General features: G+C 40.2%; 1 protein-coding gene across 5 annotated transcripts in view; it reads right to left on the reverse strand.

The window, feature by feature from the left end:
• DCX (doublecortin) overlaps positions 1-25,953 on the reverse strand; it is a 117,140-nt gene extending 91,187 nt beyond the window's left edge. For 2 of the 5 annotated variants that reach the window (XM_008578062.1, XM_008578060.1), the window contains exons 1-3: positions 25,809-25,953; positions 23,662-24,047; positions 14,915-15,255 (exon numbers count right to left, since the gene is read on the reverse strand). In XM_008578062.1, the coding sequence (XP_008576284.1) occupies positions 14,915-15,255; positions 23,662-24,025 (705 nt within the window). In that variant the 5' untranslated portion in view covers positions 24,026-24,047; positions 25,809-25,953. Of the gene's footprint in view, positions 1-14,914; positions 15,256-23,661; positions 24,048-25,609; positions 25,635-25,808 lie in introns of those variants that run through there. The other 3 variants (XM_008578059.1, XM_008578057.1, XM_008578058.1) reach the window with 2 other exon arrangements.
• Between the last annotated feature and the right edge of the window lie 1,315 nt (positions 25,954-27,268).

Raw genomic sequence — 27,268 nt, forward strand, 5'->3', positions numbered from 1 at the left:
TTGAAATCTGCCCAAAATCCATATAAGCCTGGAACTGGATTCATCCCAAGGGCCTCCAGATAACAGCCTAGCCTGTCTCGTACCTTGGCTTCAGCCTTGTAAGACTCTAAGCAGAGAAACCAGTCAAGCCTGCTTCAACTCTGACCTACAGAATTGTGAGATAATAGATGAGTGTTGGTCTAAGCTGCTATGTTTGTGGTAATTTATTACACGGCAGTTAAAAATTAATGCACCCTTAAATTCAATTAATCACTACGTTCTCCAGTTTCTACCTCACAAATATTCCTTGAATCTGCTTTCCTTTTTATCTCCACTACCACTGCCTGGGTTTAGATCCTTCTGTTCTCCTTCTCGTACTACCACATAGCCTCTTGTCTGTACTCCTTACTAATTTTGTCTTCCTTAAATCTAAAACGTTAGAGGGACCTACCCAAACTGCAAATCTGATCATGTTATTCTCCTACATAAAATCCTTCAGTGGTTTCTATTCCCACAGGATAACATCCAAGTTTCTTAACATAGTTTACAAGGTCATTCCTAGATCTTATCATTGCCTTCCTCTGAGCTTCATCTTCTGCCATGTCTGCCTTATATTTTATCTGTAATACAGGGTTTCTCCATCATAGCACTGTTCACATTTTGGGCTGGGAATTGGTGGCTGTTCTGTGCATTGTAAGATGTTTAGCAGCCTCCTTGGTCTATACCAACCAGATGTCAATAGCACCTGTCCCTAGTTATGACAACCAAAGATGTCTCTAGACATTGCTCAGTGTCCCCTGGGGTGCATAATTGCCTTGGTTGAGGACCACTGAGCAAATGTCCCAGAAGTTCTGTGGCTCCCTACATCCAAGGTGCTTTTTTTCCCCTCATGACCTAATATCATAAGACCTGAAGAGGGTAGAATCTGTGGTATCAAGAATAAAACTATTCTAAATCTAGGAAAGATAGATGAACTGGGATTCTGAAAGCCCCTTTTGGTATGCCTTTTTTAAAATAAGGAACTTTGGTGGTTTGGAGAGAGTCTATGGCTCATTGGACTGGAGGTTCCTTCTGTTTAGAAAGCATATTTGATGATGTAAAGTTGATAGGGCCAAGATAGGACTCAGATAAAAAGAAAAAGAAAATAGCTTCTTAGGATTTTTTCTAACTTTAAGAAAAGTTAATAAGGAAACCTTTGTTTCCTTCTATTTGTTTAGGTGAGAAATTTAGGCCGAATATCTACACAGAAAAAAATCATGAATTTGTCTGAAGCATCCCTTAAGGTACATGTTTTAGGAACATGAATTTGGTGGTTAGAGGACAGTAGGGCAAGAAACCTCAACACCCAGCAATTCTATTACTAGGTATATACTCAAGAGAAATGAAAATATATGTCCACAAAAAAACTCATGCACAAGTGTTCACAGAAGTATTATTAATATTCAAAAAGTAGAATCAACCCAAATGTCCATCAACCAATGAATGAATTAATAAAATGTGATATATCCATTCAATGGAATACTATTCAGCCATAAAAAGGAATGAAGTACAGACAGATAATTGGCAGGTCATGAATGACCTGTGAAAACATTAAGCTAAGTGAAAAAAGCCAGTCACAAAGACTATATATTATACAATTCATGTATATGAAATGTACAGAAAAGGCAAATCTATAGAAATAGAAAGTAGATTAGTGGTTGCTTGGGGCGAGGGGGGATGGAGGGTAAAGAAGGTGATAAAAGTGTTCTGAAATTGACTGTGGTGATGGTTTCATGTATTTGAAAACATAGAAAAAAATTATTGAATTGTACACTTTGAATGGGTGAAGTATATGGTATGTTAATTATATCCCCACAAAAGTGACCCCAACATTTCTGAGCATCTCCCTACTCCCCTGTCCCAACCCTGCATAGCATCACTGTGAGGGGATAGGACATGGGACAGGTAAGTTTGGATGGGTCTGAGTGGGAAATCCAAGAGTCTAGAACATGGGGAGTGGGGCAGGGGGCACTGTCAAGGAATAATAGTCCCTTTTAGCCTCTCTCATCAAGCCCTCTTTTTTTTTGTCTACTGAATGAGGCTTAGCCAATCCCACTGATGAAAACTTACAATAAGTTACTGTTCCAGAGAATCCATATAGGAGAAGCTCCTGTGTTATGTTACTTCACACCACAGTTCTTAGAAGTTCTAGAATCCTTCAGAGCATTTGGCTCTATTGGCTACTCCTATTTCAAAGTGTCAAATTAAATTCAATTTTTTAAAAAACTGTTTTATCTTTTCAATGATTGGTGCTACAAAATTGGATATTTGTGCCCCTGCCAAAAAATTGACCCTTACCTCACCCCATACACAAAAATTAACACAAAATGGATTAGAGACCTAAACATAAGAACTAAAACTATAAAACTTCTAAAAGAAAACATAGGAGAAAATTTTTGGGACCTTGGGTTAGTTAAAGGGTTCTTACATATGACACAAAAGCATAATGCATAAAAGAAAAATTAATAAGTTGGACTTCATCAAAATCTTTTTTCTTGAAAAGTTAAGAAAACCATTAAGAAAATGAAGACATGCTATGGACTTGGAAAAAATATTTGCAAATTACATATGTGACAAAGGACTTGTATCCAGAATACATAAAGAACATTTGCAACTCAATAATAAGAAGACTACTAACTCAGTTTTTAAAAAAATGCCCAGGCTGGAAGCCACCAGAAGTCCCCTCCCCTCCTGCTGCCTAACCAGGAGCCAAGTAGCCAGGTAAGTACCCCATGAATGGCACCCAGACAGAAACCACTGGCAGCCCCCTCCCCTCCCACCACCCAACCAGGAGCTGAGTGGTCCATCACAGCCATGGCCACAGCTACTTTTGATGAAAGGACATCCCACTGCTACAGCAGTAGCCAGGATCATCCTGTAGGCAGCCCACTGCACACTTCACTGCATCTACACAAGGAGAGTCACCAGCAGAACCTGCAAATAGAGGAGGGCCTCTTTCTCCTCAAAGCCCACTCCAGAGTAATAGAAGAAACAACTGCTCTACCAGATGACCAGGCATCAATGAAGAGACACTAGAAATACAAGTAAACACCAAAGGAATACAGTAATTCTCAAGTAGCAGACCCCATAAAGCAGGAAATCCTTAAAATGTCTGAGATGTAATTCCAAGCAATGATCCAAAGAAAACCCAAAGAGGTAAGAGAAGATCTGATAAGAGAACACAATGAAATGAGAAAAAGTATCCAGGATATGAAGGATGAAATTTACAAAGAGATTAATACCTTAAAAAAGAATGTAGCAGAGCTCATGGAACTGAAGGACTCATTCAATGAAATAAAAAACACAACGGAGAGCTTAAGCATCAGGTTAGAGCAAGCAAAAAAAGAATTTTAGACCTCAGAAAAGGTCTTTTGAAAATAACCCAGCAAGACAAAAAAAAAAAAAAAAAAAATGAAGAAAATCTAAGAGAGCTAGCAGACAACTTCAAGCACACAAACATCTGAATCATGGATATTCCAGAAGGGAAGGAGAAAGGAAAAGCCATTGAAAGCCTATTCAAGGAAATAATAACAGAAAACTTCTCAGGTATAGGGAGAGACTCAGACTTTCAGACCCAGGAAGCCCAAAGATCCCCAACAGATTCAACCCAAAACAATCCTCCCCAAGACACATTATAGTCAAACTGGCAATGCTCAAAGACAAAGAGAGAATTCTAAAAGCAGCAAGAGAAAAGTGTCAAGTCAAGTATAAGGGAGCTCCCAGCAGACTAACAGTAGACTTATAAACTGAAACTCTACAGGCAAGAAGAAAACAGGATGACATATTCAAAATACTAAAAGAAAAAAAACCTGCCAGCTGAGAATACTATACTCACCAAGGCTATCATTCAGAAATCAGGGAGAAATAATATATTCCCCAGAAAAACAAAAACTGCACGAGTTCACCACCACACAACCAGCCCTGCTAGAAATTCTCAAGGGAGTCCTACATCTAGCATCCAAAAAATAATAATAACTATTATGAATACACAAGAAAGAACAAAATCCACTGTTAAAACAAAAATGCAAATGAGAAAGAGAAAAATACTAACCATACCACCTCAAAAAAACAACAAACACTGAAGATGAATGATAACAGGGGAAGAAAGGAACAGATAATACTTAAAACATTTAAACAAAAAACAATAAAATGGTAGGAGTAAAATGATATCTGTCAATAACAACCTTAAATGTAAATGGATTAAACTCCCCATTCAAAAGACACAGAATGACTGATTGGATTAAAAAGCTAGACCCAACTGTATGCTGTCTTCAAGAGATTCACCTCACTGTAAAGACACACACAGACTAAAAGTGAAAGGATGGAAAAAGGTACACCATGCAAATGGAAACCAAAAATTAGCAGGAGTAACTACTCTTATATTAGATAAAATAGACTTTAAACCAAAAACCATAAAAAGAGACAAAGAAGGCTTCTATATAATTATAAAGGTATCTATCCAGCAAGAAGACATAACAATAATAAATATGTATGCATCCAACACCATATCACCCAGATATATAAAGCAAACACTATTAGACCTAAAGAAAGAGATAGACCCCAATACAATAATAGTGGGGGACCTGAACACTCCTTATTCAGCATTGGACAGATCATCTAGGGAACAAATTAACAGAGAAACACAGGATTTAAATTACACGTTAGATCAATTGGGTCTGACAGTTATCTACAAAACGTTTATCCAACAGCTACAGAATATACATTTTTCTCATCAGCACATGGAACATTCACCAGGATAGACCACATGTTAGGCCACAAATCAAATCTCTGAAAATATTTTAAAAATGAAATCATTTCCAGTATCTTTTCCTACCACAATTGATTATAATTGGAAATCATTTTTTTTCTTTTGTTGCTTGTGTTTGGGGGCTCTTATTCATAAAGTTTTTGTACAGTCTTACATCCTGAAGTGTCTCCCTTATGTTTTCCATTATTAGATTTATAGTTTCAGGTCCTACACTTAAACCTTTCATCAACTTTGAGCTGATTTAGGTATATGGTGAGAGATACAAGTCTAGTTTCATTCCTCTGCATATGGATGTCCAAATTTCCTAGCACCATTTATTGAAGAGGTGGTGTTTTCCCCAATGCATGTTTTTGTTGCCTTTGTCAAAGATCAGTTGGCTGTATGTATGTGAGTTGATTTCTGGGTTCTGTATTGTGTTCCATTATCCAAGGTCTACTTTTATGCCAGTACCATGCTGTTTTGGTTACTATAGCTTTGTAGTGTAATTTGAAGTCAGGTAGTGTTATGCCTCCAGCTTTATTTTTTTTTTTTTGCTCAGGACTTTTTGGCTATTTGGGGTCTTTTCTTGTTCCATATCCCTGTTAGGATTGATTTTTCTATTTCTGTGAAGAATGTCATTGGTATTTTGATGGGATTGCACTGAATCTGTAGATCACTTTGAGTAGTATGGACATTTTCATAATGTTTATTCTTCAATAACAAGTGAAACTCTGGAAACTATACAAACAACAAACTATACAAACAGGAACAAGACAAGGATGGCCACTCTTACCACTTCTATTTAACATAGTATTGGAAGAACTAGCCAGAGCAACCAGGCAAGAGAAAGAAATAAAGGGCATCCAGATTGGAAAGCACAAAGTCAAACTGTCCCTTTTTGCAGATGATATGATTCTATATAGAGAACCCAGAAATCAACCCACATACTTACAGCCAACTGCTTTGACAAAGGCAACAAGAACATACATTGGGGAAAAGACTACCTCTTCAATAAATGGTGCTAGGAAAATTGGACATCCATGTGCAGAAGAATGAAACTAGACCTGTACCTCTCACCATATACCTAAATCAACCATAAAACTACTAAAAGAAAACATAAGGGAAATACTTCAGGAAGTAGGACTGGACAAAGACTTTATGAATAAGACACCAAAAACACAAGCATCAAAAGAACAACAAACAAATGAGATTATATCAAAGTAAAAAGCTTTTTCACAGCAAAGGAAACAATCAACAGAGCGAAAAGACATCCTATGGAATAGGAGAAAATATTTTCAAACTATACATCCTACAAGGGATTAATATCCACAATATATAAGGAACTCAAACAACTTCACAGTAAAAAAAAAAATTAAAAAATAGGCAACGGAGCTAAATAGACATTTTTCAAAGGAATACATACAAATGGCCAATAGGTACAGGAAAAAATGCTCCACATCACTAATCATCAGACAAATGAAAATCAAAACCACATTGAGATATCATCTCACCCCAGTTAGACTGACCATAATCAAAAATACTGGGAATAACAAAAACTGTCAAGGTAATGGAGAGAGGGGAACTCTTTTACACTGTTGGCTGGACTGTAAATTAGTACAGCCATTATGGAAAACCGTGTGGAAGTTTCTCAAACAGCTATCTCACTGCTGGATAAATACCCAAAGGAATGGAAATCATCATGTCAAAGGGATACCTGCACTCCTATGTTTATCACATCTCTATTTACAATAGCCAAAACATGTAACCAACCTAAAAGTGCATCGACGGATGACTGGATAAGGAAAATGTGGTATATATACATAATGGAATACTACTCAGCCATAAAGGAAAAAAAATGAAATTCTAGTATCTGCAGCAACATGGATGAGCTTAGAGAAAATTATGTTAAGTGAAATAAGCCAGATACAGCAAGAGTAATACTGCATGTCCTCACTCATAAGTGGGTGCTAAGAAAGAAGAAGGAAAGAAGAAAGAAGGAAGGAATGGAAGGAACAGAAGGAACAGAATAAAAGGAAGGAAAGAATAAAGAAAAGCCCACAATAATACATAGATTTTTCAGAAGGAAAGAACAGATCGTGGTTACTAGAGGCAAGAAGGGGGAAGGAAGAGGGAAGTTGGGGAGATATTGGGTAAAGGGTATAAAGAATAATTATGATTTGTAAAAATGAATATGCTAATGTTGATTTCATTAACACATGTTGTACACAGGTGATGGTAATCAATGCTGTACCCCAAAACATGTACAATCAATTATTCTTCAATTAAAAAAATGGCCAAAGGATCTAAATAGACATTTTTCCAATGAAGATATATAAATGCCCAACAACTATGTAAAAATATGTTCGACATCATTAGTCATTAGGGAAATGAAAATCAAAACCACAATGAGATACCACTTCACACCCACTAGGATGGATGTAATAAAAAAGACAATAATAAGCGTGGATGAAGATGCGGAGAGACTAGAACTCTCATGCATTGCTGTTAGGGATGGAAAATGGTGTAGCCACTAGGGAAAACAGTTTGATAGTTTCTTAAAATTGTAAACATATAGGGCCGGCCTGATGGCGCACTGGAGAGTGTGCCGGTTGGGAGCGCAGTGGCGCTCCTGCCGAGGGTTCGGATCCCATGTGGAGACCAGTTCCCACTCGCTGGCTGAGCGCGGTGCGGGCTCGACACCCAGGGTTGCGATCCCGTTACCGGTCAGTGGAAAAGACAAAAAGGAAAAAAAAATTCTATTACTTAAACTGGCTTGAGGAATAGAAATGAAGAATTCACTAGAAGGTAAGTTTCCCGAGAATAAGAAGTCCCTGGCTCAGCATGAATATTCATGCAACATTTATTGAATGAATAAGTGATGAATAAATGAATGAAAGACATTCTAAAATCTGGTAAAAATTAACCTAAAAACGTATATAAACCATGCAACCCAGCAATATCATTTCTACACCTTTACTCACAATAAATGAAGACACATGTCCATATAAAAATCTGCATGAGTTTTCATAGCAGCAGTATTCATAATTGCGAAAAGGTGAAAACAACCCAAATGTTCATCAGCAGATGAATGACTAAATAAAATGTGGCACATTCATGCAACAAATTGTTATTCATCCGTAAAAAGGAGTGAAGTACTGATACATGAATGAACCTTGAAAACATTATGCTAAGTGAAGGAAGCCAGGCATGAAAGGCAACATACTGTATGATTCCATTTATATTAGATGTCCAGAATAGGCAATCTATAGACTCAGAAAGTAGATAGGTGATTGCCTATGGGTGGGGGGGGGGGGCTGGAATTAGGATTAGAGGGTGATGGCTAAAGGGTGCAGGGTTTGGGGGAAGTGATAAAAATGTTCTAAAATTCATTGTGGTGATGGATGCAGAACTCTGTGAATGTACTAAAAGCTGTTGAATTATACACTTACAATGGGTGAATTGTACGGTAAGGGGATTATATCTCAATAAAGCTGTTTTAAAAACTGTTTTTGGAGACCATGCTTTTTCTGCCACTTTGAGGAAATGACAATTATGAGAAAGATAAAAACAAAGAACTAAGAATGAGAGGCCAGTTACTGCAACAGTTGGTCATGGAACAGTCTACAGGCCCGGATAAATCAGTCCACTCTTGATTGGCTTCCTCAGTCTACTCAAGAAATAGCAATGCATTTAGCTCTAATGTTTACTACCCACTATAGTAAGTCTTTCCCCAATAGTGAAAGTAGTAACACTGGTGGAGATCCCTTAATAATGGCACACCTGTCACAATTTTAGCAGGCTGGCTTTCGTCTTGCTTTGTTTTGTGAGTCCTCTGCCCTCTACCCCTCATATCATTCACATTGGAAAGGAAAGGAGGTCAAATCACAATTACAAGTTTGAAAATATTCTTTGATCATGTTTTTCCAGGAAGCCAAAAAGATCTGAATATAAGAACTGTACAAATACCATTTGGGGACCATCCTAGAAAACAATGTATCCACCAGAGTAAGTACTACATCTCGTTGGTGATCCTAGGAGAATAGAGAGGTGCAATGCACTGAGAAGAGTAGTAGCTTGGTGAAAAGTCTAGACTGGGGCCGGCCCGGTGGCGCACTGCTACAGTGCGCCGCTTGGGAAGCGCGGCAGCACTCCCGCCGAGGGTTCGGATCCCACATATAGACCGGTTCCCGCTCACTGGCTGAGCGAGGTGCGGGTGCGACACCGAGGGTTGCGATCCCGTTGCTGGTCCCGGTCCGGTACGGGCGCGACACTGAGGGTTGCGATCCGTTGCCAGACACGGAAAAAGACAAAAAGGAAAAAAAAAAAAAGTCTAGACCGAACCAGCACTGTGAGATGAATACTCTGTTATCATGAAGCTAGAGGTATTCTTAAAGGTCTTATATTAAAATCCCTTCAAAAACTAAAACTCAGAGAAGAGATGTGATTGGCCACACATCACACAGATAGTGGAGAACAAAGTAAACACCAAAACTCAGGTCTCTGAATCCCATTCTAAGTCTCTTTCCACTTTCTGAATATTAGACAGTGACAGACAAGTCAGTATGGGAGACTGGAATGCTAAGCCAAAGCCTTTGATTGAAATGACCAAGTCCCACCTTTATCACTTCTCAGAGCCAGGGGAGTCTCATCAACAATAAAATTCTAAGAGGATAAATTACTGAATAAATAACTAATCACCAGGCTACACTTGATCCTTTCTTTACAGAAGGACACTGTATTTGATTTTTGGCCACCTCTATCATAAACCCTCTTTTAAAGTGCAAAATCTATCACCACATGCGGGGGAGGTAGTTTGCAAATTGTCTCCTTTCACAGAGCCCAGCCTGGATTTCCACCTCTGTTCTTTTCTACTTCGTGTTCAAGCCAATTCTCCCAAAGTGTGTCTCCAGGAATCTGTGGAAGGTCAGGGAGGAGGAATTTTGGTAATATGAACATCACCTTTCCAGCCCTGATTTTCTCAAGTGTAGGTCAGTAATAAATGACCTCCCTCTTGGAGCATAATTTATGGCTATGTGACCTTTTCTACAGAGCCCAACATTGACCAATAGGGTCATTAACACTAGGAGGAGAGAGAGGTTGACTCTGAGAGTGCTAGAGGCCAGGGAGCATAATGTAAGACCAGATGTGACTGAAGGCAGCAGTAATAACAGGTGAGAGAAACTGGCTGCACAGGCAAAGGAAAGAGGCATCCACCTTGGGAAATGCGCTCAATATTTTCAAGGTTAAATCCAACCTGTCTTCATGTGTTTCCTGTAGTTGACTTTGTGCTCACAGCACTCAGTTATTTTATATGGCAAGATCGAAGAGGTAAGTCTTTCCTAGAATACTTAGCGGTAGTTCAAACATCCTTCGTGCTCTCTTCTTCCTATTATGCTTCAAATACTTCCTTAAAACTCCTGTTCTAGTTTCCAAGGCTATGGGTAATTTAGAATCAGCTTAAACGTCTCCTCTGTTATTCTGAGACCTAGAATCCCTGATCTAAGTGGTTGGTATTAGAAGGTACAAACAGAAACATGAAATAAATTCATTCAACTAAAAATTGGCCTAAAAAAGCTAACACAAGTAGTAAAGGCCATACTTATGCCTTAGGCACATATCTTGAGGCAATAGTGAATCTTTGCTTGCACAGATCCTAGATGTGGACAGATCCGAACCGAGAGATGCCAATCAGTGTAGCGTGAAAATGGATGGTGTGAGGACCAGCTGCACCCCTGTGTATGGTGCCAAAAAGCTGGAAGTCAGTTATCAAAGATCTGCAACACTAACAGAAGCATCATGCTTTCTTTATTCTAGAATTGATTTTAAGGCTAGGCCATGTATCTACTGAACCACTACTATCAAGTAAACCAGAAATTTGAGTTCCAGTTTTTATGTATCCATGACCTTTATGCATGAAGGTCAATGTGTGGCTTAATTATGGAAAATAATAGTTGGATAATTTTTGTCATCACACCACAACCACTGCAGTTGCCAAGGACTCAAAAGAACAAGCTCACCTGAGAGTGAACCAACCCTTCATCATGTTCTCCTAGAAATTCACTTTAATCCCTGGGAGTCCTAACAACTACTCTTTATTCCATTAGCAACTTCTTACTGAGGTGAGGAATCAATTGGGACTTCTTCCTACTGGGGGTGGTTAGCTGTCATGTTGACACAGACCACAAATATTTAGAGGCAAGAAGTCAAGAAAGCAGTCTTCTACATGGCAAAACATAAGCCCTAAAAAATCAAGGACTACAAAAGCACATCCAAACAAAATAAAAACAGAGAGAATGAAATGAGAGTCATGTCTGCAGATGGCTTGTCAATTAGTCAAAGCATACACACGAGAACAGAAACAAAAATTTTGGTATAATCAAATGGGTTCTTTTAACTGATGATTATTTAAATAAAGGGGGGCGGGAAACCACTCGATTTGGTCAATTTAGAATCCAGTTAGAGCACACACTGAAATCAAGTGAAGGCCTTGATTTCATGAGTCAAATGTTCCATAACAAAGAGCCTTGACCATGCTTTGTCCTTTCCAACTTAGTGCCTGGTGCCACATGTAGCCAAAGACAGGCACTGGAATCTTCTCCAAGCAAGTTCAAGCCATTGAAACACATGTGCCTTCAGCCTCCACAGAAGAAGATTATATACAAGTAGTGAGATTACCCACCAGTAATCAAGGGGACTGACAGGTGTTAACACTAGAGCTGTCATCACTAGAACTGAACTCCAAAATTTTGAGTTTGGCACCAACTTTCAGTATACTCAGCACCTATTTTGTAACTAGTACGTTTGTCCATGCACCCCCAAATTTTGTTATTTAATGTCCTTACTGTAATGACACAATGTTTGATTTGTGGGTTACCCCATGCATACCAATCTTACCATTAAGGTTAGGGCAGTTAGTTCCTAATCATTATCTTCTGTAAACAGCATTTCCCAGTGTTTCTCTCTCTCTCTCTCTCTCTCTCTCTCTCTCTCTCTCTCTCTCTCTCCCTCTGTCTTCCCCTCCTTCCCCCTAGTGTTCTCTCTCTCTCTCTCCCTCTCTCTCTATCTCCCCCCCACTCTCTCTCTGTGTGTTTATAAAAAGAAATTCTTGTGGTTAAATAAGATTGGGAAATACCTGGTCTAACTAAATGGGTTTTCTTGTTGTAGGACTTCTTAGAACATTTAATGTGCCAATAAGCACTGTGAATTTCTAAGAAAGGCATACAATTTGCAGCATTTTACAACCTTATTTGACAACAGAGTCCTTTTCTGAAGAGCTTCTGGGGGTTGGGGGATGAGGACAGTTATCCTTAGAATATACTTTGGAAAATATTGCTTTAAATGTTTTTCCTGAGTGACTTTCACATACATTACCAGATAGAAGCTGCCTGGGGGGAATGTGCAATCCTTTAGAAGCCCCCTATCTCTTCTTATAGACCTAAGGATAGTGTCTGGGACATTGAGAGAAGAGGGCTTCTCAGAACCTCTACCTGGCCATGTGAGAATCTGTTTATGTCAGTTCATTCAATCAAACTTTTATAGAGAGCATCCACAGTTTATCAGGAATGGAGTATTATTAATAATAATAATGATAAGAATAAGGTTAGGACTGCTTTTACTCTGCCTAGTGTAGACAGAAGGTTTCAAAGATAAAGTGACACTTGAACCAGGCCCTAATAAATGACCTCCAAGGGTCAGGATGGGCAGAAGGAGACATTTTAAAGAGAAAGAACTACATATATGGAGGTGCAAATGCCTCAAAGGGCATTTTTCTGCTCTATTGAGCATCACTTCCTTACATTTTTGTACATACACAGCATATCAAGTGCTGGTATTTTGTAACGTGTTCCCCCCCAAAATGGGAACTGATACTTGAAGGAGTTGGAGAGAGCTTGCCACTCGCCTGCTGCAGGATGAAAATCCACTCTTGGGGTGGCGTGACTAGGGAGGGCATGGCCGCTCCATGTCCCTTCACCCATTCCTCACCTGATGCATCTCTTTATCTGTATCCTTTGTAATATCCTTAATAATAAACCGATAAATGTAAAAAAAAAAATCCACTCATCACTGGACTGGAGCTTGCTTACCCAGGAGATGGAGGTATGCCTTTATGTATTATTAGGAGCAATCACAGAATGCCAAGGTATGGTATATCTCCACGAAATGTTGGAAATTTATGATAAGAGTGATGGAAGTAAAGTAAGGGCAAGAGAGCTAACATTTATTAATATATATGTAAATTGCCATAAATCTCATTTAATGATGGACTGTATATATACAAACACATATATATGCATGTTTTAATTTACACAGTGCTTTCATATCCATTATTTCATTTGATCCTCACAAGAATCCTGTGAGCGTGGGCAGGGTAGGTGTGATCAATTCCTTCATACAGAGGAGGAGTGTGAAGTTTCAGATAGTTAAGTGGTTAGTCCAAAGTTACATAGTAAGTGGCAATTTCAATACTACAAACCAAACCTTTTGAATCCTGGTTTTATGTCCTTGGTTTGTATTTTTCCTATATTACTTCAAGAGGCTGAAAGTATAGGGAAGCAGACTTATGCCTAATGTGAGGAAAATCTTTTTAAAAATTATAGCAGCTGAACGGTGGAATTAGCTGTGGTATGAAATGATTGTAGAGGATATCCCTGCCTTAGGTAAGAGATTAAATGTCATGGCTTCTGAAGTCACTCTCAACTCTGAGAGCCAATGAATCTAAAATTCCCAGGTCCTATTTCTCTGAGATGAGGTTTTGGCAAGTAATCCTGTTCATAAGCAGCTCCTGTTTATTACATACTTGATGCTCAGAAGAGAGATACCCTTAGATACTTGGGAGTTGGAACTTTCCCCCCACACAACAGAAAAACCCATTGCTTTGGTAAAACAAATGCAAATCAGCTATAACCAAGGCCTCCAGATATCTCTCAGATCACAAAATGATGGGAAACATACTTGGGAGTTGGAACTTTCCCCCACATAACAGGTAAACCCATTGCTTTGGTAAAATAAATGCAAATCAGCTATAACCAATGCCTCCACATATCTCTCAGATCACAAAATGATGGGAAACAGATAGAAGCCACAAATTTATCAAAATTGCTAAGTATATAGTATATAAGTGAGTTTTCCCTTGAAACTTAAAATCTTGGATCACACATTAAATATCAAAAATTATGGGAGGAGGCACTGTTCTGCATCTGAGCACTAATCAGTTATTTTGATGTATAGTGAATCTGCTCTTTTAGAACCTATATCATTGTTCAAATACCGAAGGTATTTTAAGAGGTAGAATATATGGACTGATCATAATCCACACTTGTCTTCTCTGCTGGGGGACGAGGATTCCCTTTAGAGCCAACAGAACCAGCCACTGTTCCAATTCCCGTGGAACATTTTTTTGTCATATATTTACAGCTCCCTATGCTCAAGATAATGGTGCATCTGTCTGATGGAGACGCCTGGCTGCATTCTTTCCCAGATATTAATATAGGTGGCACTTTAGTAGCATAACCAATGACATGAAGAACCTGATTTGGAGGGGAACAGATGGCAGTATCTTTCTTAGGCTAATTTTAGGATCTTGAAATAGTCCCTTTCTCACACAAACCATCAGTGGAACCAAATGAAGACAGCTATGTCACATGGAAAAGGGAGAGAGAAAAAATATGGTTTGGTGTGAGGCAAAGAAGCTTTGGTCCTTCTATCATATCTGATTCCTTTTATAGCATGAGGGTCACTCCAACCTCCTTTAGTCAGAATGGATGCTGAATACCAATGTGAGGGTATCTGAAAGGAAATGAGTGGGCAAATCTCATTTTCAGTCTCATGTATGGAACAATCAAGGTTGTATCATGTAATAGCTAAATTCATATTCATAACATGTCTTTTTTTAGCAGATAAGGAAGCTAAGTGACCATTCTACTTGGTAAATCAGAAGCAGATTGAATCTCAAAGCCTCAGATTCCTAGTCCTTTGCTTTGCCTGCTGAAAACACCTTTCCTCTAAATGAGACTGGTAATATCAGGTAGGGAGGATGAGATGTGGAGGAGGAGTTCATCAGCTACAAATGACATCTTAGGTATAAGATAATCATCCAAGGATTCAGAAAAAAAAAAAATGAGAGCAAGAGTACTTTGACAAGGTACCTACCTGTTTTCCATCCAGAGTGTAGAGTTTTTTGACAACCCCAGTCTCCAGTTTGATGGCTTCAGTGATATCAGTAAGGACTTGCTCAAAAGAGTGGGCTGTCTTCTTGTTCAGAAGCACACGCACAGCCTTGCGTGGCTTCACCCCGCTGCGGATGATGGTCACCAGCTTCGGGCGGACAAAGTCCTTGTTCTCCCTGGCCTGGGCACTGTTGCTGCTAGCCAGGGACTGGGGGGCTTTCATATTGGCAGATGTCTTTACGTTGACAGACCAGTTGGGATTAACATTCTTGGTGTACTCCACCTTTTTAAAGAAGTTGTCTGAGGAACAGACATAGCTTTCCCCTAAGGGAAGAAATAAGTGGTTAGATGATTAGTTTAATAGCAGATTGTGGACTACTCTAACCAAACTAATACACACTGACATTAGAGTAGAACTTTTGGAGAAGTGGTGATAGTAACCAACCTTGGGTACAATTCCTAATTGGTCTCTCTAACAAGTTAGCTCATTCAAATTCAAGAGTAAGTAATTCTCAAAACATCCTTCAATATAACAACATACCTAGTTGAAGAACCCTGTAAAGCTAAGGGTTCAAAGGACAATGAACATGTTTAAGCTTAATCTAACAAGTGGGATTCTCAAACTTAATATGGCTTTACTGGAATTTAAACATTTATGCTAGTTTCTAGGATGTTTAACTTCTAGCGGCATTAAGAGCATTTCTAGCATGTCTCTATTTTTTTTAACGTTCCTCTCCTGTTTTGGGACTCATAGCCCCTTGCCTTTGATATTTTATGAACCAAGGAGAACTTTCAAAGTTAATACATTTTTATTCCAGGTTAAATGAACCAGGTAACTTTGCATATTGAGCATATAGCACATACTTGACAAGAAGCTTGATTGTCATTTGCACAGAGTTTATGGCTAAGCAGTGGAATATTGAAATGTGAAATGTGTGTGTATGTGCTGAATGTGTATATGTGTGTATAAGTGTATCCTCTACTGCTCACCCCCACATCCAGGTGGAGAAACTGTCTAAATAACAACCTGTACACACACACAACAAGACATACACACACATTTTTTGTGTTTGCAAGTCTAGCTCTTGCTTAGAAAAATACCCTCCCCTGTTTCTATCACTCATCCCTCATCTTTCCAACCTTCCAAATGCTGCACACTAGATCTGTGTATTCGGAGCAATCTTCATTGCTCACCCTTGGCTGCCACAAGTAAGGAGGTGGAAATGTGAGGATACATTGTATAGTATGATTTACAGATCAGAGGGTTCTAGTGTAATTTTCACATTTACCTTGAGTTAGAGGAAATGATTAATAAAGCAGAAGAAATTCAGGGATCAGAGGCAAGAGGAGGGGGATTAGACAACCGGGACTAGAAGCTAGAAAAAATAGGAACAGAAATAGGCTCAGCCTGGGGGAGAGAATATTGGAAAAGTTTGCATTTGTTGAGTAAAACACATTAGCCTCAAGGTATACACAAGTTCATCCAGAGGTTGAGCTGCAGAAACAGTGTGATTTAATCAAGCTTGTCAGCAGTAATAACCCTAAATAAATAAATAAATCCAAGCCAGTGCAAAGAAAGCATTCAACACAATTATGGTCTGATGGTCCTTCTTCCTTCTTTAGTCTCAGCAGGAGAACCACACAGAGACATTCAGAAACACCAGGCTGCTAATTCACTCCCTTTGCAAATATCGACTGCTTTGCTGTAGCACCAAATCCTTTGTCATGTTAATTAATAAATTTCTCAGTGAGTGCTAAGAGAAGATTCAGTTAGAATCTCTGGGGCACCTTTGAGGATGCACGCGCGCGCGCGCGTGCACGCGTGTGTGCATGCATGTGTGCATGCGTGTGTGTGTGTGTGCACGCATGTGTGTGGAAGGGGAGAGAAGTGGCGCCCGACATAAGCAAAGTGGCTTCCAAAGCTTCCCTCAGTCCCAGAAGCCGCCAGTGTTCTGCTCTGACAGGGAGACCAAGGCACGGTTTGTGGTAGAGCACAGGCACTCTCCCCTGTTTGGTGCACACGTGCACAACAGGATGGGTTGGTCAAAGACCCCAACCAAGAGAAACCCTAATTTCTCTGGTTTTGTTACTGGCTTATTCAACCCAACCCAAGTGATTAGAGGCTGCAGTCTTTAATTTGTGACTTAAAAGGATAAAGGGGTCCTTTCAATTCCTTCATATATTCACAGCCTATGTCCCCCACATCCGAGAAATGGCCTCTTGCCTTAGCACTTTACCAGACTCACGGGCACTTTCCAAGAGGTCACTGCCTTTGAGTCAGATGTTTTCCATAACTCGTCATGTACTTTAAACTCTGTCAGACAACTGGTGGTGTGAAAATGTGTGAGGCTATATATTTATGATTTCACTCATCCACAGTCTCTTCTGGAGAGTCAGCTGTGTAGCCCTATTAGGACCCTGGACTCTTTTTGCTGCCATCTCTTAAACCTCTTAAGCGTCTGAACTATGAGTGTGATTAACCACCCCCAGATGAAAATGAACACGATGGCAGACAGCTACAGTATCATATGGCACCCAAGAACTTTCCAGAGGGCCCAGTCCTCAGCCAAATCTATGTTGAGCACCTTCCAACGGTACATTTTAGTCACTCCACTCGCTCCTTTTGGCCTGGATACAGAGTAATGGGAAAAAAGCAGCTGATGTGACATGAGTCAGAATGGGGTCCTCAACACTTTCTAGTTGTATGCTCTTGGACAAGTTACCTAACCTTCCTTGGCTTCAGTTTCTTGTCTGCAAAGCAGGGGTGACAATAACAGTACCTACCTTGTAAGGTTGTTGTAGGGCACAAATCAGATGATGGACATAAAGCACTTAGCCCAGAGCCTGGAACATACTATGCACTTGATAACTTCCTATTATTATTATTAAGCCCCTAATCTGAAGTAATGAAGAAGAGAACAAGAAGGAAAGAAGAAACGGGGGAAAAGTAGAAAAAGCTGAGGAAAAGGAAGTGAAAAGAGAAAGAAGCAAGGGCACCATCCAGGAACTGAGCTGTGATTTTTCTATAACCTGGAGCACTGTGGGGGTCCCGTGCCTCAAAGGTAAGATTTCCTGCTGGTTGAGAGGAAGCTTCCAGTTGCTGCAAATGCCAAATGTAGTAGCTCTATGGTTAGCATTCAGCAAAGCCACTGCTGATGCCCACTGAGGGAAGAATATTTATGGCGGTTAAGAGTAGTGACTCAGGAGCCAGACAGAGCTGGATTCAAACCCCAACCAGGAACTTACAAGCTGTGTCACCTCTGGCAAGTCATTTCATCTCTCTGAGTCTCAGCTTTTCCATCGACAAATTAAAGGTATTGTCTGAGTCCCTTCTAGACCTAAAGGTCTATGAGATTTCTTCTCTCTTATCTCAAACAGGCTTTAGGAAACAAAGCTGTCACAGTAATTAAATGTTAAGGAAATAGGTGCCCACCACCAAGGACTCTCCACTTCTATTACTGGAAAGACACCAAATGTGCTGCTTTACTAGACTAAGGCTTCCTTGTTCTGATTTTGCAGACGTTTGCACTGTCTGCTGCCAGAGCTCGGTGCTTCCTGCATGTCCGGCTGCTTGGCACTTGGAGCTGGGTGAGGTGTGGCACATCTTTACACAGCTGGGCTCCCATCCTGACGCAGCTTTCAGGGGCCATTTCCCACCTGCTGGGAGCCTAGAAGGAAAACTAGTTTCAGGGCCAACCAAGGTGGCAATTTGCTAGAACTGACAACCTACTTCAGGGCCAGGGGTTAAGGAAATGAAGTCATGGAAACACAGCTGAAAGGGTAGAAATGGAACAGGCTGTGGAAGTGATATGATCCAATGTCTACCTTCCTTCACTTTCAAGAGGGCTCTATTTTCAAAACTATTATTTCCAACTATATATTTCAAAACTATATATTTCTAGTCTACGACCATATCACCCTGAATGCACTGATCTCATCTAAATATATTTCTACCTTCTACCTTCTCAGTGCAAAATCACTTCTGCCTGGGTTTTCTCCTCTTCTCCAGGGCTTCCTGACTCAGGAAGGAAAATATCAAATGATACTTGATTGTATTATTATATTAAAATGTTAAATGATACTGTATTATAGTATCATACCTATTAACAATGAATCCACCCCAGGTATCTTAAAATCTTTGTCTTTGGCAATGTGCTTGCTTTAGTAGTTAGAGGATAAATTAATGGGAAGGTGGTTTCATCTCATTGGAACAAATGAGCTATGGCAAAGAAAGTGGATCATAGCTAGTGTCATCATACATACAGCTTAGATTTTCCAACACTGGCCCAGTTGTTAAAATTCTGTTCATAGTCTGCATTATAATGTACAAACTTGTCTCAATTTGTGTTCAGAAAAGCTGGCTAGTCAAAAATGATAGCCCTAAGATTGATCTGAGCACTCACGTACAAGGAAGTGGGGAAAGGATTAGACAGGATATAAGTGTAAGAAGAAAGATTCTACAGTAAAAGACAAAGGAAAAACAAGACAAAAGGAAAAGCCACCAGTGGATTTCATTCATTGACTTTCTGAGGATACAGCTAGTGAGGGCCACATCTTATATGGCTTCGCTAGACTCTTGGTGTACCCAAGGAGCTGTGCGAAAGCTGACATCAATAACCTGACTTTGGTCCAAAATGCTCCTCTTGATACTTTCAGTATCCAGCAGCACACGGTAGACTAGAGGCACTGGACAAAGGAATGCCATAAGCCCAGAGTGATTATTAACCAATTGCTTTTTATTTTATTTCATTTTAGGCTAAATATTTAATAATGTGGCCATTTAGAAACATAATGTGTTCAGTGCTTCATTATTCCTTTTAAGATCTACAGAGCAAAAATCAGAAACAAGGTTTTTTGCATTCCTAAGAACTCCTACCACTGTAGTTAGCTGAAGGGGACCATTAAGATCACCTAATCTAATACTTCCCAAGTCTAACTGTTCATAAGAATCACCTGAGATTTGTAAAAACACAAATTCTGGGTCCCAACCCTGCGGATTCTGATTCAGTAGGTCTGGGGTGTGGCCTAGGAATCTATAATTTTCTAAAGCTCTGAAAGATTTTGAAAGGCAGCGAGACTTGGGAACCACTGGCCATTACTACACCTCACTAGCATCATCATTATCATTATTATTATTATTTTCATATCATTAATAATAATAGCACTTTGCAGCTATAGTTTTACCTTGTAAATGTATTTCAATATCATTATCTAATTTTATCCTCAACCACCAGCAAATAAGGAAGGCAGGTATTACTAGTCTCACCTCACAGTTAAGAATATTACTCACAGGAGATACACAAAATGTGATCTATACATACAATAGAATATTATTTGTCAATAAAAATGAGTGAAGTACTGATGCTGATATGGTACAACATGGATAAACTTTGAAGACATTATTCTAAGTGAAAGAAGCACAAAGGACCACATAGTGTATGATTTAATTTACATGAAATATCCAGAACAGGTAAATCTATAGAGACATAAAATAGATTAATGGTTACCTAGGGCTGGAGAGGGTGGGGGGGATGGGCAGTGACAGCTAATTGGTACAGGGTTTCCTTTTGGGGAGATGAAAATGGTCTAAAATTAGATAATGGGGATGGTTGCACTGCTTGGTAAATTTTCTAAAAATAATTGTACACTTAAATGGGTGAATTTTATAGTATATAAATGATACCTTAAGTTGTTTTTTAAAGAGTTCTTTTAAAAAGAAAGAACAGGGCCGGCCCGGTGGCGCACTGGATAGTGCGCCGCTTGGGAAGCGTGGCGGCGCTCCCGCCCGAGGGTTCAGATCCCACATGTGGACCGGTTCCCGCTCACTGGCTGAGCGAGGTGCGGGGGCAACGCCGAGGGTTGCGGTCCCGTTGCCGGTCCCGGTCCGGTGCGGGGGTGACACTGAGGGTTGCGATCCGTTGCCGGACACGGAAAAAGACAAAATAAATAAATAAATAAAAATTTAAAAAAAATAAAATAAAAAGAAAGAACAGTCACATTGATGATAAGGACAAACCTATGATTATGTAGCTATAAACTAGGATGACTGAAACAGTAATGCTATCCTGTATTGAGTGCCACTTATACAGGCAATATAGTAAGCACTTCGTATCCATTGTCTTATTTAATCCTCAGAATAGTTATTCCCACTCTACAGATGAAAAACAGAGGCTCAGGGAATCTAAATAGTTACTCCAAGATCACACAGCTGGCAGATCTTGGATTTAAAACAAATCTGGCTCCAAAGACTCCTTTTACCATTATAATCTGTTGCCTCTGAGATTAGAATCCAATGCCCCTGATTCTTCACTCGGGGATCTTTCCAAACTTTTTCAATTTGAATCCTAATAGCAAGCAATATGTGTAAATTTTTTATCTTTCATTCAACCTTTTTCAAACGGGAGCAAAGTGAAGGGACTTCTGTCCTCCATTCCTAGATGGAGTGGTTCTAAAGTACCAAATAGGAGAGAAAAAGACCCACTTTCTTTATCCTCCTCAACTCAATGCTCCTCAAACCTGTCTGTCTCTGTGGTACTGGGAAAACTGATCACATTTCTCAACACTCTCCCAGAGATATCCCTGAATGTCCTTGACTGAATGGGCAGTGCTCAGGACTGAAAGGGTGTTGAGGTCCACTGTGACTCGTGGTTGTAGATCGCATATGAACAAATGCAACCGAGCCCTATTCACACTCTACATAGTCCAGAAATTTGCCAGGAAGTATTGCTGCACCCAGGAGTGGGAGATGAAAGAAGTCCAATCTAACAAGACTCAAAAGGACTCAAGGGAAAAGAAAGCTGCAGTCTTTTCAAAATTACATGTAGTACCTCCCTTTATGGAACAGGGATTGTTTATCACCACCGCTCTCCCAACACACAGACGCACACATACACACACATCCAGGGAGAAAAATCAACATGTAAAAAAAGGGATTTGGGGGGAAATATCTGCACATAACACCTCTCATATCAGAGACAAGAATATTCTAATCATTGCTCCAAATAAAATGTCACTTGGTTCAGAATTCTGTCCTAACATCTATTGTGGTCTTTAGATGATCATAGATAATGGAAATGAGGACATATTGGCTGATTCAGGGTGCTTTGTGAAAGCTATTACAGAGAAACCCCTCAAATTCGACTGAGATAGGGATTTTACAACCACAAAAGACACACACCCTATTGATTACTCTGTTGGACAGCTCCCTCAACCTGGTTTTCAAGCCCGTCAAGTTTGCCCTGACTTTCCTTTATTTTAAGATACGTGCTAGCATGGCCAATTATTTAATGGTCAGGAAAGGCCTAGGATTAGCCTCTACCTGTCCATTCAGCACATGATCAAATAATCTAAGCCTCGTCAACATTGCTTTTCAAGGTCAGCTGCATAGAAAAATCTTGGATTTGAACCCTGAGACTCAGATGCAGCAACCATATGGCCACTATCTCATATAAGTAACTGTCCCCAATCACTTGGCCTGACTACTTGGAAAACAGCAGCTACTTGAGAGAACTGGGGTCTTGTACAAGGAAAGCCCTCATGCTCCTTTGTCTAGGGACACAAGAAACCTAGAAACAGTGACGTGGAGGCAGGGTACTCCTGCACCAAGTCATTTGAGGTGCTGTTTCTCATTCCTTGGCTGTTTCATAATTTGGTTTCTCTAGAGATCTGCCTGCTCGAAACTCACCTATGCTCAGCAAATGGAGAGAGTGAGGTGGGAGAGCTGGATAATGGGGGAGGTATTTGAGGAGAAACATTTTTATTATCACCACTCCTTGAGGCTATCTTTTAAAGCACTGTATCAGGTTAAATTGATCACATATGTTATACCTACCAATTTAAAGTAGGGATAGGGAAGAATCTTTAATATAATTGATTGGATAATGTAGAATATTGAGAACATGACCCAAGATCTATTTTCTAAATGACCACAAAGAAGCTTCATGGGTGAGCAAGTTTTGGTAAGAGCTGGGATTTTCCCTATTTTTGAGTAGATACACAGGTTGTCAAGATTTTCAGCAGTCTAGTCAGAAAATTCAGTTGCAATACCAAAATCTAGAAAGGATTTAAAGGGATTTAGGCATAGTAAGTCAGTTCCTATTCTAATAGAAATGGTCTTTATTAAAATACCAGACATACCTACAGCTTGCTTTGGTATTTCTCCCAATGACCTCAGCCTTGGGGACACACCCTGAAGTGGGCTTTATGGAAGCAACAGCTGAGCAGCGACCACTTACCTAAAAGTATAATCCTCTGTGAATATGTCCAGAAAGTCCTGCTTTTAGGGTGCGTATTTCCAATGAGTTGCAATTTACAAATAATTTTTCAGCAGTCCAAAGGAAACTTGGGCATAATATTTGTTAGTCCGACCAAATGTTCTTCCTCATTACACCCCTCATAATTTAATGCTCTGCCTCAATAGTGCTACTCAGAGTTAATTTTGAACAAGATCCAGACGAAACACTATAATTAAGATTTTCCTTTGTATACCCTGGCAAATAAGCACAATGCATTATCACCACCATCCACATGTCAAACCCAGCAGAGAATGAAGGCCACAAAGGGTGGTGGCTAATGGCTCTATTGATGCATGTAGAACCAGAAATCTGAGCATCAATCAACCTGGTATTTTGACAAATACACTGCCTAATTTCTTTCAGTGAAATCTAAGAATGGAACCATAACACATGATGCCACCTCCCACCAAGGGCCGCCACCCCCTACTTGAATTACCTTCCTCCAATTCATCCATGCTTCCGATTTTCCTGGATCCATCAATGGTGTAAATGTAACGCACTCCCTGAGGCAGGTTAATGTTGTCAGACAGTGATCGAGTCAGGTCAGCCAGCAAGGCGTCAAAGCTGCGAAAACGGTCAGAAGACACAGCGTACACAATTCCCTTGAAGTAGCGGTCCCCATTGCGGTAGAAACGTACCTTCTTGGCTTTCTTTTCATTGCTCAGGGCCTGCAAGGTTCTGGTTCGATAGAAGCTACAGTGGGCGCTGTGAGTGGGGCTAGGCAGCCCATTCATTCGGGAGCCTCTCATGTTCCTGGACGTCTTATCTCTTTCGTCAAAGTGCCCAAAATCAAGTTCCATATTTTGGTGGAACCTCAGAGACCTGAGTGTTGGAGAAATGAGGTGGTGGGGGGGGGGGGGGGGGGGGGGGGGGGGTGAAGAGAGGCAAAGAAAAGGGAGAGAGGAGAAAAAACAGAAAGGAATTCAAATATTAGCCAGATCCAGATCTGCAATCTGCTGCTTGTGAAAAGAACTGGTTGAAAAAAGCCTGTGACCCATCTGCTGCTTGCCCCTGACCTGCAGGAATATTGATCTTAATAGAGAAGAAGGAGGGGCTGGGCGGGGGTGCTGGTGGTTGTGGGGGCTGGGAGTAAGAGATCGAGAAGGAGGCACTTTTGGCACTGTTCCAAACAGAGGAGGGGGGGGGATTTTGAAATAGCTTAAAATCCTCAGACTTACTGACAGTGGCTCCTATCAAATTGTAACTTCGGGCTAAATACATTAAAACTGGCATCTGTTTCCTCACATATGTCCACATGACTAACAGTTGTAAATGAGTCCATAGCCTGACAAAATTCCCCTTGAAGAGAACAGAAGGAGCTAGCCAAGGTTAGCATCTCCAGCTTAGGACACAGTCTTTGCGTCTCAGTACAATGGCTATGAAAAGGAGTGTTTTAATTTTATTCCAAACCTTCTTTCCTACTCTAATGTGTGCGTCCCCTCCCCCCAGAATAAACTAGGATTCTCCTTTAAAGGGACAGCCTCCAGGGAATAGCCTGTGTCTTTGTGCTATTCATCAAACCCCTTCCCCATCAAGCTGGTGCAGCTATTCGACATTCTTTAAAATAAGCTGAGAAAAAGGATTAGAAAAAGCAGTTATTTAACAAATTATTAGCTCTGCTTTCCCCCCTGGTACCATTTTGTCACAAAATCTTTTTTTTTCAGGTGCTCCATCCTCTCCCCATCAATGCAGCAACACCTCTTAATGGAATAATTTAATTGTAGAAAGATTCCCAGTCCCTGCACAGCATATGAGACCTCTAGAAGCAAGCACACCTTTCATTGTTCTGGGTTTCCATTCTGACTGAAGGTGCATTTTGCCCTCACAGCAGTCAATTCACCCCAAACTTGCCTACTGCCCAGGTGCATTAGCTAAGGCAAAAGAGGGTCATCTATCAGGCTTTGCTTTTTCCCCTTCTGCTGACCCCTCCCCCCCCAAAAAAACCAAAAAACAATGAAAACATGAAATCAAATACAACCAAAGCCCTAAATGCTAGCAAAGGTAGTGACATTTTAGGAACTAAACTATTAACATGCATCTCACAGAGGGGATAATAGGACTCACAAAGCAAACAGGGCTCAGCTGCTGCACACTGCCACACTGAGATATTTGCAAGGGACCAGGAGGACAGGAGATAAAGGGGAACTGGTGCCTAGTGGGTTTGCGAGGCTTGATCCCCCTTTTTTTCCAATGTCACCCTGACCTATGCTGAGCTCAGCATTGTCTCAGTGAGACAACCTGCAGTGCTAAGAGACCCCACCTCCTCAAGACAAGTAGCAAGCATTTCCCCAGGCGTGCCAGTAATACTTTGCTTTGCTTTAGGATCAGAGGTGGTATTATTCTAAATTAACATCACAGTGAAAACAAAGGAACATCAAACTCACTTTTCCAAAGGAAAATCCCAGGTAGAAGCTTAGGGGGAAAAAATCCGATAGAATAAGGCAAAAAAAAAAAAAAAAAAAAAAAGGAGGAAAGGAGAGAAAAGGGGAGAGACAGAGAGAGAGCGCGCGCGCTTTGCCTTGTGCTTTTCCCGTTTGACATCTGTTACATTCTGCTTGAAAATCACTCGAAAGCCCCACTCACCGGTTTTCTGCTGGTTGGGTGGAGATGCTGAGAGAAAGAAAACCAATCTCTCTATGTCTTTGTTGTCTGAGCTCCAAGCAAGAAATTCCTGCCAGGGTGGATAGATGCCTTCTAGGTCCTAGTGCCTTGTCCAGCTTCTCCCCTGTAACTCAGGCTTAGTGAATCCCCCCAACGTCCTATGATTAATTACATGCTTTTTTTCCCTTCAATTCACAGTCCGCATTAACAGCTAGAAAGGTTTCGTTTATAACCAACAGGAAATTGCAGGGTAGCAAAAAGATTTCACAGGCAAGTTCAGAATGCTCTAATGAGCAATGTGCTAGCCCTTTCTTTTAGAAAATTGGCAATTTCACTTGGCCAAAACCTTGGCCTAATCTGCCTGGGGGCCAGACTCAGACAGAACAACCAGGCTTCTACGAATTATAGCTCTCTTCCTTTTACCCTCTTGAGAGAAAATAAGCAAATCTGCAAATTTGTTAAGGTATTTTAGTACACATATCCAACAACTGGTTGTTTTTGAAATGAGATCAGTAGGGTACACTAAAAGCGGGTAGAAAAGGGACAAGAGAAAATAGATCTAGAATCATATGGAAGATAGCATTGAAAAGGGTCCCCCAAAACCTTTCAGCTTGGATAAGAATTTAGTTAATGAAGTCTGTGGCGTTTACCTTTGAGAGTTGGAGTTCAAACCCAACTAAGACACCTTTCTATGTGAAGTGAATCTGATGGCTCCAAGATAAATGTTAACACATCTCTCCTCAAACTGCCTATTTATCACTAATTGGTTTCTTTATATCAAGTTTGTTATAAAAGACAAAGAAGCCTCCAAACTGAATTCATCAGATCAGGCCAGACTATAGGACAAAAGAAGAGAAAGGTGAGAGATTAAATTGGGGGTGGATTACCATCTTCACAACTGGGGCTGTGTGCATTAATATGTAGCAGTCTTGTAGTATCATGGTTCCATTTTTGCTTGGCTTCCAAGAAGCTCAAAGCTAATAGCATGCACAGTAATTACTTTATATCTGATTCCTAGTACAATTAACCCTTCCTTTTATATAGAGCTGTTGATCTTTTATATTTAAGCATTTTCTGTGTATGTGTTCTACTGTAAGCTGCCTCAAAGTGGGATTAAAAAAATATGATCGTCTTTCTTCTCTGGAAGACGTTGACTCAGCAAAACTGAAGCTATCTATGTTAGTTGGATTAGGTGGACAGCCTCAAGTGTGCAACCTGCCCAGTTATGTCTTTCCAGCACTTTGCTTCTGCTCTCCTGGTTTCTGTATAAGTACCCCAGGTGAGCACGGGTGTCTGTCCTGTTGTCTTACATGCACTGTTGCCTTACGTTTTGGCTTCATCTTAAAAAATCAGGATTATGCAGGTCAGGGGCAGAGAAATATCAAGGAATAAGAGTATGGAAACATGGAAATTTCAGCAAGGCTAATGTCTTAAAATTTCTT

The sequence above is a fragment of the Galeopterus variegatus genome, unplaced genomic scaffold, assembly GCF_000696425.1.
Source record: "Galeopterus variegatus unplaced genomic scaffold, G_variegatus-3.0.2 Scaffold1625, whole genome shotgun sequence".
NCBI classification, from domain to species: Eukaryota; Metazoa; Chordata; class Mammalia; order Dermoptera; family Cynocephalidae; genus Galeopterus; species Galeopterus variegatus.